At 36.7% G+C, this 12698-nt stretch overlaps 1 protein-coding gene across 1 annotated transcript; it reads right to left on the bottom strand.

Moving 5' to 3' along the window:
* Positions 1–6123: 6123 nt before the first annotated feature.
* Positions 6124–10616, bottom strand: LOC104159386 (myosin-binding protein C, cardiac-type-like; the record flags this gene model as incomplete). Its single annotated transcript, XM_009697281.1, has 4 exons — positions 6124–6310; positions 8863–8999; positions 9558–9717; positions 10477–10616. Coding segments are annotated over 4 exons (624 nt in total), but the record flags the coding sequence as incomplete, so codon positions are not given.
* Between the last annotated feature and the right edge of the window lie 2082 nt (positions 10617–12698).

Below are 12698 nucleotides of genomic sequence, written 5' to 3'. Positions count from 1 at the left end.
GCTGCCGTCGCTCACCTCAGAGCCTGGCCCCGAGCCTCAGCGGTAGTGGGCTCCGGGGGGCTCCTCCGTTACAGCTCCACGTACTCGTCCCGAGGCCCTGATGGGGGTCAAAACCAGTCAGGGCCGGGAGCGCAGAGGCTGCCACACGGGATAGGAGTGTGGTACCAGCTGGCTGGCAGTGCTAAGGTATCTTAATCAGCTCTGACCTATAACCCCACAGGGCACTGGGCCTGTAGTCCTCCTCAAATCCTGCTACAGCCGCTGCCCAAAATTCAGGTGTTGGTATTTAAGGCAAACACAACACCACCCCCCCCATCAGTGCTCTGAAGTTCAGCCTGTGAGCATCTTGAAGAGAAGCTGAGTTGTGGAGCCTTTTAAGTAAGATTTGGTTAACGCTTTACCATCAGATTAGTAAGCAAGAAAATAGTTGTTGCAGGCTTGAAGAAGTCTATCTTTCATCTTTGAGAAGTTTACTCAATTTTAGAATTGCACTTGAAGAAAAAGATTATTTTCTTTTGGCTCCTGAATGTTTTCTCCTGGGTTTCATACACTGTGGGTTTTGTTTTGTTTTCTTACTGGTATTTTTATGAATTGTTGGTCAACTATTAAGTCATTTTGCTTTTATTTTTTGTTCCTAGAATAGTGTTCAGGATTCAAGCACTAAGGCAATCTCAAGTAACCAAAGCAAATGAGGAATTCTGGTAAGGTTTGCTTGCATTTGATGGTTTAATTCTATCTTATGGCTTTTATAGAAAGCATTAAGTGAAGCTTCCAATTGCCAGGAGCAAGTAAACATTGCTTACTTACAATATTTACACAACAGTGCTGAAAAACAGACTGAAACACAGAAGAATTGATGCTGTGATGTGAAATGTGTGTTACCCTGGGCTAAACCATCAGCTGAGGATTTATTTGGCTAGCCCACAATGCTACACTGAGAGAACTGGGCTAGTAGGAGTAGTATAAGTGTTATTAACTGTGAATATTTTTGGGTTAGTTGATGTTTCTTGTAAGTGGTATCTAAGTGAAGCAGTGGGCTAGCTTGACTATCTCTGTGCTGCACGATACTGTGTCTTTAGTAATGTGCTGTGTTACCCTGGGCTAAACCATCAGCTGAGGGTTTATTTGGCTAGCCCGCAATGCTACACTGAGAGAACTGGGCTGGTAGGAGTAGTATAAGTGTTATTAACTGTGAATATTTTTGGGTTAGTTGATGCTTCTTGTAAGTGGTATCTTAACTCAAGTGAAGCAGTAGGCTAGCTTGACTATTTCTGTGCTGCACGATACTGTGTCTTTGGTAATGTGCCACAACATCCCAGCACTTCAGTTAAGTCTTACATACATTGATTCAAAGCATCTAAGTATCTCCATTCCTGGTATACAGTTAGTAATTTCCTTGAAGGAAAGGCAAGCAGGCTGAATTGACAGGTTTTAAATTGAAATTGTGGTAACATCAGAAGTTAAAGTCCATTTCTCATCCAACTGGATAGAAATAATAGGCCTGAAGAGGTTATGTTTGTCTAAGTTACAAATACTTTTCAGATGGAAGGATCTTTTACTTGAGCCCTATCAGAGTTTTCTGTCTTGGGAGAACTACTGGAAGGACTTCAGTAGGACTGTTGTTTTTGATAGTAGTCGCTGTCTGCTGTGAAAGGCACTTAATATACTAAAAGAGAACACTAGTAGATAAGAATCTTCTAACTTTATGGCCTATGTTAATAATTTTTTTGCTATTGATCTTACCTTGAACACTTCTTTCTAACAGTGCTTAACAGCTACAAGGTAAAAATATTTGCCATGATATTTAGAGGTAAGTCTGTCTGATTTTTGCATCAGAGGAGATCCCACACTGGAAAAAATAGTTAAAATCATCTTTTGTCAAGTAGTCTTTCAGATGTGATGGGGAAAAATTGTGAGATACTTTGTTGTTAGCTAGCTAGGTTTGTGAGAAACTGCTCAGTTTATGTAGTTTTAATCAGATTGGGATGAAAGCAATTTATTTAATAACAACCCAGAATTAATGGGCAATTAGTGAATTATACATTCAGGATCAATATCAGCCATGGAACAGATAAATGACAATACAATGTGCTTGCAAAACATCAATAAACACCTACAACTTTCTAAAGAGCCTTCTAGAACTAATCACAGAAAGTTCAGACCTTGCAGGTGCACCTTCCCCCTTTTCCTCTCTTTAGTGTGTGAGGAGTCGTTAGCATTTTGAATTTTCAGAATTTACATTTTTAGGAATAATTTTTAGAAACCTAACTAGAGCATGCGGCTTTTTTGTATTGATTTGGATTTGGTCCACTCCTTGACATTGAAAGTTTTGGAAGTTAAAACTAATTTGTGTTTTTCATGTAGAAGCACAGCATTTTCTTAGAAGGCCCTGTAGAATTAGATTCTAACAATTTGGTGCTGCCCTGCATGAAGTACTTCAAGAAGTAGTATCTTGGCCAGTTTTTTTGAGGAGGCACTTATTTGGTTGTCATTAGTTTGAGGACTTCAAAACAGCAGTAAGTAAATTTGTGAGCACTGGAAACTAATTTTTTGTATGTATATTGTAGAATATTGTACTTGAAGACCATTTGAACAATGAAATATCATGAAAAAATGACTGACTAACATCTAGTGAAAGCATTAGTTTGCGGTATACTGCTTTTCACAGCTGAGATGTGAAATAATTGTTCATTTGTGAAAGCACTGTGCTTCCTGAAACATTGTGTTCATGTTGAGTAGCTAAGAATTGAGCAGAAAACGCCATTTTCTTAGTGACTCTTTGCTTATTTTTGTACTCTTTCAGTATTGTACTGTATTACATCAAGAAAGTCTATTCCTTTCATGAAACACCTTTCTGATAATAGAATGTATTTGGCATAGCACCTAACTCTACTTAGGGTAAACTGTCCTTTGTAATCTAAGCTCTTGGAATTCAGTCTCGACTTTTCAATAGACAGTGTCCCACAGATGCTGGGATGATCCTCTCAGTCTACTGTGTTCTGGTCGTAGGTTCTTTATAATATAGAACATCTCTGACTTTTTATGTGTTATGTGCCTTATTTTTTTTAAATAATAGCATTGCTCAGAAAACAGAAGTACAAACCAGTGTGAACTTGCTTGCATATTTTCCATAATTTTCTTATTTATATGTTGAATAGTAACAATGTGCAACAGACAAATATTTACATTGGATAAGTTGACTTTGGTTTTGGAGGAGTACCCTTCTTTGTTCTGATACCATAATAAAATAACCAAAATACACATCTTATTATTATTATCATCAGTGTTTTTATTATGAAGATGTATTTGCTCCTTTAGTACAACTAACATGCCTTGTCAGACAAGCTTTCTCATCTCAACTAGCGTGTTGGAGGCAGGGGAGTAGTATTACTTCAGTTTCTTTGTGTTGATTCTTCCAAAAGGCCATGCTTCCTAGATTAATTTCATCTTCTCCTCTATGGTGATTGTGAAAAAGCACTTTCCAGCCAGAAACTACTAACAACTACTGCAGGTCCAAAAAAAACCCCACCCCAAAAACTATTCAAACTAGTAGGTGAGAAACCAGAAATGCTATTGTGTCATTTGATTAGACAAAGTTATCTGCAAAAATACATACATACCATTCATAGACTTTCAAAAGCCTTCAGTAATATTTGATGACATTAAGCTTATTGCATTCATCACAAACTTTTTGTTTTGAAATTTCTTATTTTTGTGCAAATAATCTTCCTCGCTACATCTTTCACTGCTTCATCTGATCTACAACATTATCTCTGTAGAGGAGTATGATGTCTGTGATTGGTTGCAGAAACATCTAATAACTGGAATTCTATGCTGGTGTCTTAAAAAAACCTAGAAAAGCAGGAGTGAGTAATGATCAAAGAAACTATTTTCTACATAAAGCGGAACAGTAGCTTTAGCCAGAGGTTCCCAAATGGTGTGTATCAGGCATGGTTCTACAAAGATCTGCCCAAGAGCACACAAGTGAATATTTCAAGCGCTGACAGTAAAAGTAAGAAAATTACTTTCTATTGTGCAGAGATCAGTATAATGAAAGGTGATTAAATATTAAAAATAACTTATTAGTGTTTCATTATTCTGAGCTACTTGTTTCTTATGAAGAATGTTGAAATTCTAAGATAAAGTGGAGCAAACTGTAGAAGTGGGGAATTTAAGTTCCTTTCAGACATTGGGAATGGACTGGGTTTGCACGTAATTGTAGTATTTGGGTTTTTTTTTTCAGACATATCTTAAGTATGTAATGGGGGAAGTTTTATCTTGATTTCCCCAAATTTCTTCACATGAAGACGGGGCAATGTAACTTAAACAGATGTATGAAAAGAGGAAATATTGCCTGAAAATATGCTGAGTAAGCAGCCACTACAAGACACTGCTGCCTTCTAGTACACATATATTAAATGACTTTTAAGATGAGCAGGACTCCTAACTGTAACTGAAACTGTCCTTCAATAATTTCTTCCGTTTTCTTCTTCTCAAGTTCCATTCCAATGCTGAGACAGAATGAGGAGAAGGATTTATTGTCTAATACATTACCTGATTGTTTATTACAGCTATTTCATTCTTTTAAAGTCTAAAATGTACATTACAATTCTAGATGCATTGCAATTTTAACATGTAACTCATAGAGGGAGTGCTTGTAGAGAGTGAAGAGAAAAGTGAACAAAGTATTCTGTTATTCTTACAGATTTTTTTTTTTTTTAACACTGGCACAGCATATTAGAGGTTGAGACCCATGGAATCCTGACTTTCAAATAAACAAAATTACCTTGCAGGAATGTGATCTTAATGTTATTATTGAAAAAACAAATAGAAATCAAAAAAAGCACACACCCCCCCTGCCAACATTATAAAAATTTCATAAAGTCTCTAACATAGACATCTAACAACTGTTTAATCTTATATCTAACAAATGAGCAATGGCTGATTAATCCAACTGAATTATTTTGATTCATACCTTGACTTGCAGACCAGTTGAGATTCAAAGTTTTACTGAGGTGCTGGAGAATGGAAAAAAAAAAAAAATTATGATATTATCAGACATTAAAGGATGCTAATTTTAAATTGCTACTTCATGCTGAAGGTAGAATATGGAAGCTTTATAGTAGTTGCTTTTACCTGATGATTCCAAGGAGATTTAGTGTTCCTAAAGCAAGCTTCAGAAGATGTATTATTAAGCTTTGAGCCATCTCTACACTGTACAGTATAGCACTGAGCAGAAATACTTGAGCTAGCCATTGAACTGAAAGTAGCCGAAGTGTCTTAATAAGCTGCTGCATAGATTAGCTAGACATTTCAGAGTTCTTAGTCTGAGTTCGTCATCATACTAATTGCTTAAATCGCTTGCTGCCAAGATCCCAGTGAGGATATCAATGCCCAGCACTGCGAGGTGTACTGTGTACACATTCCTGACTTAGCACTGAGTAGAATACCGAATTCTCTGCTGGGTAGAAATACCTTCAGAGTTGCTGTGCTGGAGATGGATCTCCATCAATGGCTGTTATGCAGGTCACTTTCACAGCTCTTTCCCATTTTCATAGGCATGTAACGTGGTGCTATATAGGTTCTTACTGACAAATAGATACACTAGTAGCAGCTTTACCAAAAATATTTAGTCAATATATCTTACGGTGTTGTAAACGTGAGACTTTTTTCCTGGCCCTTCTGACAAACAAAATAGAATATTAGTGTTTGAAAAATGTTTGTGATGTAGTATGCACTACCTTTTACATATGTCTAACGGCTAATGACTTAATTTAAAACTTTTGATTACGGAGTATGGCGCAAAGGATAATAAATTTATCCACAATGCAGTGTTTGTAGCTAGACCTCCACTCTGGTGCTAAGTATCTTCTCTAGAAATATTGTTATAAGCATAATTGTCGTCCACCTTCAGACCTGTATTACCTAGCATGTACCTTAATTTTATCCTAACAGTTTAGAATAAAAAAAGCAATCTTGCTGTTGCATGTGATTAACAAATTCTTTATATACCACCAAAGAAGTCAGGGTTAGATAAAGGGGAACTATGATTATTTTTTTAAGCTATCTGTTACTCTTTCTTCATTGCAGTATCAGTGTTATCCATAAGATTCATCTGATTACCTCTGACATCCAGTCTGCACTCTATTTCAGCTTCACCACACTCATTAACAGCTTTACAGGTATAACAGCCACCATCAAACGGAGTGGGTTTCCGGATCTCCAGGGTCAACACACCCTGTTTACTGAACATGCGGTATTTGGCATCCCCAGAGAGATCCATTTTATTTTTGTACCAGAATATCTTTGGCTGAAGAACAGAAAAGAAGAATTTTAAAATAGAAGGTAGAAAATGGAAGACCTATGGCTCATCTTACAGCTTTAATTTAGCCCTTAAAGGTTTATGCATTATGAGGGCTATATATTACACAGCGGTGTCAGTTTTTCAAGGAACCTCTCTTCATTCAGTACAAACTCATGAAACTAATTCAAATGTTCAGTATTTTCTTTAACTTTCAAACAGCATGTAGAGAATGTAGGTCTGTACTCTATTTTATTGCAATTTTTAAAAAACCCCTACAAAGCAGCCGCAAATTCGTTCCTTCAGGAGTTATTTAATTGTTCTTATTGAAATATATTTGAATGCTTCAAGTATCTTACAGAAGGGGAATTAAACCTCACAGATTATTAGAGCAGAAGTGACATAAAGGCCCATGTATGTTGGGTGGCCAACTTGGGATGCCAAGGTTTGGGCTGGGAAAGGATTTTCCAAACCATTTAGCATATCTTGAGCAACTTCAGGAATTTAAAAATAAAGTTCCTGTTGGCTTCAGCTGAGCAATAAAGTGATTGGCTCTGTACCATTTCAAGCCATTGTATTTTGTTTCTGGCAGCTGCCTTTAATTTTTATAAATAAAATTTTGAAAATGAAAACTCTGATATCAAGCAAAACTGCTTTTGTTTATTTCAAGCTTGTTAGTATATATAGTGAAGAAACAGGCTTTAAAGAGTAGACCAAGCTCTGCATTCATCTGTTTTGCTTTCAGAATCAACATCTTCTGTTTCTTCACCCATTAAAAAAACCCCAAACCTACTGCGCTGTTTTACAGAGTGCATTGAAATCTACTGCATCACTTGTGGCTTTGACCTGTGATATAGCATTCAGTGCATCCCAGTTGCCAGGCTTAATTTTCTTTAAAGATATCAGCTGCATTTTTTCCTGCCTCAAATTTTTTTGCTTCTTTTTCTATAGCCTCTTCATCCTTCTGGGTATAAGTCTTTTATTTCAATACTACTACCAGGGCCTGAATATTGGATTTGCCTGAAGTGGTAACTTTTTCATGCCATACAGATCATATCTGAGGTATGCTTGATAACCTATAGTTATTCAGAATTGGGAAGATCTATCAACATAAGCTACTTTCTATGACAAAGACCTGTTGCAGAGTTCTGCAGTAGGTACAGAAACGTTTTGTTAAGGTTAATTTGGGCAATGCAAGTACAGAAATGTGTCTGGAAAAGCTGCTTTAAGAGTATTAGGTGTATTGAAGGATGAGGACTACTTGTATCCTTCAGGCTAATGTGGAAGGAAGAGCTAGCGTGCTCACATTCAAAAGCCTGCGACTACTGTATTTAACAGCTGTAAAATATGCAATTTGTCTTAAAATCTTCTTAAAACCATGGGAATGAATTAAGTAGATACAGATGCACAAAAAGGTCAGTTAACCAAGAGGGGATATCATTACACTGTCATTTCATGATGAATCTCAGTTGAGGCAGCTACTGGAGGATGGATTTTGCTTACAGTCACTGGTATTTCTTCTATAATGTTCTTGTTCTTTTGCAGCTATTTGTGTGGGTATGCTTCCTTTTTATATTTGAGTTTTGTCTGGAGCTCTTTTTTCATCCAATGAACTGCAGCAAATGATTGCATTAAGGCTACGTCTTTTTTTTGAGTTAATTTGAACTTTGAGCAATTGTCTTACATTTTTTGCTATGTAACTATCAGATCCTTGTGCAGGCATGAGGAAGGGAGAGGAGTTGGAAATAAGCAGCCAGAAGGGGAAGGGAAAAGGGTACTGCATTTTTTGGTGATTGTACTAATTTAAATTTATGACAAGATTATGTCATAATATGGTAAATTCCTACGCTGCAGAAAAAGAAGCCTATTTCCCTTTTTTGAGAAACCTAAATTTAGCTCCTAGCAGATACGGTTTTTACTGCTTGTTCCTGACTAACAAGAAAATACGTCTTTTTGTACTCTTTGAAGAGACTTCAACAAATATATTTAGACTGAGAAAATATTCCTGTGAGATTTAAAAAAATAAAAAGCCCAAAACTTCACACATGACAGCAGGTCTTACTCTAGTTAATTTTGCAAAATAACTGAAACTCTCAAAAAGTTATGTGGACATACTGATGTAACAGAAAGACTAGTGTTCCTATGTATCACTTAGGTTAATGGAACAGTACATTGCATTAGCTGTTGTTTTCTTGAAAGACTGAAGAGAACAAAATATACATTGTGAGAAGATATTTGTTGTTGTTTACTTTCTTCAGTGGGTAGATTTTATGTACACATGGTACACTTTCAGTGGTGTGGTGTTACCATAAGTAATGACTCTCCTTTCCTCTGTCTCCTGTACTGTATTGCCCCACTGGTTCTGTGCACAACCACACAAATGCTTGCACCATGCATTCTGGTTAAGCGTCAGTTATGAGTGAGGTGGGAGATAATTGGATGACCTTTACTTTTTCTTAGTATAGTCACGCTACACTCCAGTCACACTGAACTGGCATGAATTCTAAGGCAGCATCTTGGCTTGTTGCAACAGTATCAATGACAACTGATGTAATCTGTACCTTGGGGATTCCTCTTACAGCACAGCTGAGTGTGGTGTTGTATCCTGCAATCACAGAACGGTTTACTAAAGGGTGAGTGAATTTAGGAGGTTCGGAGAAGTCATGTTCTTTGTAACTAGGTGGCTTATAAGGGGTGCCTGCAATTCAAAGAAAGAAAAGAGTAAGAACTGTGTTTTCAATTGTGTTGACTTGTATACAATCTATTTGTCATTTAATTTGCCTGTATGATCTAGAGAAGCTTCAAAGCTATGGCATTTTGATATAACAAATCCTTAGATTCACTTCACTTAAAACCATATCTCATGTTTCATGCTTTAGTTAAAGTAAAAGGTCCTGGCAACCATGGGTTTTCAGCTTCTGTAAAAATATGAAAGCCATATGTCTGCAGGGGAAGTCTTCACCACAGACATCTTAAACTTTTAACCCCAGAATGTAAATATAGCCCCCCAGTTATATTATTTTCTTAAAATAATATAGTTTAGGAAGACGATGTGATTAAATATTTTTGAACACATGTTCATGTTAGTACAGGAGATCTGCCTAGATAAGGGCTCTTGATGCTAAAATACTTTAGTAATAAGTGCTGGCTACTAAGTAGTGAAAATATCTCTAGTGGTGCATCTAGTAATACTGTATTTTCCATTTACCAATGCATTACTTCTGGTAGTTAGTGGCTTTTGTGATGAATATGTTACCTGTTTTTTGGATATAGGCAGGGTTTTTGGTGGTTGCAGCAGTTTCACTCAATCCACACAAATTTTCACTGAAGATTCGAAAAAAATACTCATTTCCCATAATCAGGTCTGACACTATACAGTTTGTGCGACGATAGTGATCAAAAACAGTATACCATTCCTGTAACAAGACTATACTGTTTAGAAAAATGCTATGAGAGGTCAGACATGGTGCTAGTTTTGGTATGCAGAGATCCTTCTTGCTACAAGGAAAAGACAGGTAGACAGGTATTTAACACTAGCCTGCAAAATGAATATTACGTTGCTTTCTGTGAAGGTCAGCTGATCTATTTTCTTTTATTTTCTGGCTGGTGTGATAGATGTATGAATACTTGCATTTTGAGGAAAAAAAACCTCTTTAAATTTTAGCCTTACTCATATCTGGGGAATCTAATACAGGATGTGTCCTCAGGAAATGACTACTTGATGGGGACTTCCATGAGAAAGAGGTTTTCCAGTCTGATTGGCATACATACCTCTCGCAGTATATACCCTGGTATGCCCAGCATATGAGTTCAAGTCTAACTCTTCTTCCCTCCCCTTCAGTTTTTCCCTGCATTTATGAAAATTATAATTCCGAATAAAAAATATAATTCCACCTTCCAAGTAGAGCTATCTGTTCAGTCACCGCCAGACATGGGACAGCCTAGGTCTCTCTTTTTACATTTTCTACTGGGTATTTTATACAGTTCTACACTTAGCCTTTTGGTTCTTTTTAGATTCTATTCTTCAATGTTTAACTGCCTCTGATATACCACAGGACAGCTTGGACACACAACCGACAGTCACGAATTCAGCTGTTTCTCTCAGTCTTTGTGTTCCCAGAGCAAGGAGTAGTTTAAACTCCATACCAAGTCACTGACTCAGTGCTATTTCTTACCATTGTCTTTTTGTCAGCTTTCTGGACTGTGTAGCCCAAGATCTGTGCATTGCCGTCATTTTGTGGAGGTGTCCACTCCAAGGCTGCGTTAAATCCCCAAACATCTACAAGCTTTATAGTCTGAGGAGGACCGGGCTTGTCTGCAGAGGAGACATGAAAAAAACCCCACTTAGCTTTTGGTTCAAGATCTAAGAGCTTTGTAATTTCCTCCCATGCAGGGAAAAAATAGAACTTGATAGCAATCTATAATTGTTCCATAGCAATACACTTCATTTACGTGAAGTTGAAACTGTAAACAGGAAAGTTGGGAAATTTTCAAATACCATTTTAATACTCTTCTGAGAGGCTGGAAACCTACTGAGAAATAGACAACACAGTAGAATTAGTAACACAGGAACCAGACACACTCTTCCTTAAAATGGAATAAGAAGTTTGCGTTGTTTGGATGGGTGTGATCAATGCTTACTACAGTTTTGTAACTTTGTTACCTCACTGCAATTTCTCAGCCGTTTAGGTGCACTGAGAGTAATTCAAACAACAGAGGCAGCTGGGTATATATTCCTCTCGGCTAAGGAAGGCCAACCACTTGGGAATATACCTGACTCTCTTTCCTGTTACTTCTGTGCTTGTTAGCTTGCCCACTGGTGACATTTCTGTGTCAGCTAGAAAAAGAACAATCAAAGAGGTACAGAAGTCTATGCCCATTTTAAGATACCTAGAAATATACAGAAGAATATATATTATAAAATGATATTTTTTTTTTCCTTCTTTTAAGGATCATTCATATTCATATCAATGTTGTTTAGTTAAATGCTGTAACATTTAAATTAGATTTATTAAGTAATATTCCTATCTATTTTATCTTGAAGATACTAACTCCTGTTTTGGTATGTTAGATTGTTGTTCACAGTTACAGGGCCTGTTGGGGAGATGATCATTAGGCCTGGGTAGATGCTCTTGTGATTAAGTGAAGGATAGTTCTGGATCATTCTAGGTAGCTGGATTGAAATAGTCTCCTCTTTTTGTAGTTAAGCTGAAAAAATGAGGAAAATACTAAGAACCTGACGGATGTAGGTTTGAGATGAGCAAAGCACAAAGGAATGTAATTATAGATTGCTGGTAATTTAATTCCTTAAAGATATGCAAAGCAGTAATAAACCCGCCTTTGACTGTTATTAGGGGAACCGTGACTTTCTATGTCAAAGCATAATGTGCTAATTCTCTTTTCACTAGCATACTGTGGCATCAAAGACCGCTTTATAATTAGCTTTAACCCTTTTTGTCCTCCTTCAATTTGCTAAACACTGGAGCCAACTAGAACACTGTATGAAGTTCAGTAAGGAATATGGAATGTGTTGCTATCATTCTATTTATTGTCCTCTTCCTTCCTCTCTTACACTAACATTTTGGAGAAAAAGCTGCCATCTTCCATGTTTCTCAACAGCTACCAACCTCAGGTAAAACCTTCTTTATTTTTCTTCCCTGTTTCTGAAGTAGGGAATAGTAATGTGTTGTCAAATGAACAACATTGCTTATGAAGATGTGGAAATGTATTTGTTGTTATCTTGAATCACAACTTAAAAGAAAAAAATCTAAATATATTTCAGATGTGTGTCTTCATTATACAGAAATCAATTAATCTATTCTGATTGTAAGAGAATAATTTTAAATACTACGTAGGAATACCAGTGTGGGTATGAAAACTGCAACCATCTCAGTGGGCAAAGCTCTACCAGTCCTGAGTAAGTGTATTATAATCTAATAGTAGACGAATGTTGTGATGTTTAGCAATTTGCTAATTATTTTCAAGCCTATCTACTGTATAACCCTCCACAGTATTTGCCTAGTTTTACAAGTGTTTTTCCTGTGTACTTGCCTACAAATCTATCTACACAACTGTTGTTTTTTGTTTTAAAGGAGTGCTTACACAATGCTTTGTCAAAAACTGTGGAGATCTTGGTAACGACATTCAGTTTAAATACTATAGGAAGAGACTGATAAATGGAAGAAAAATACAGCCTTAGGTGCAATGAAAGGAAAAAGAAAACTTTTTGGAGAGGCCTCACTGGACAGATAGATTTTTAAAGCCTGTGCCTTATTGCACCTAGTTACCTAAAAGCAATTATCTGGGAATCTCCTTTCAAAACAAAAACCGATGGGATGGCAGGTCATTTGTTAATTCAGTAATCTATTGGAATTATAGAATCATAGAATCATTATGG

The sequence above is a fragment of the Cariama cristata genome, unplaced genomic scaffold (assembly GCF_000690535.1).
Source record: "Cariama cristata isolate BGI_N322 unplaced genomic scaffold, ASM69053v1 scaffold5623, whole genome shotgun sequence".
Lineage (NCBI taxonomy): Eukaryota > Metazoa > Chordata > Aves > Cariamiformes > Cariamidae > Cariama > Cariama cristata.
The sequence above is the reverse complement of the archived record's forward strand: the minus strand, read 5'-3'. Positions and strand labels throughout refer to the sequence as shown.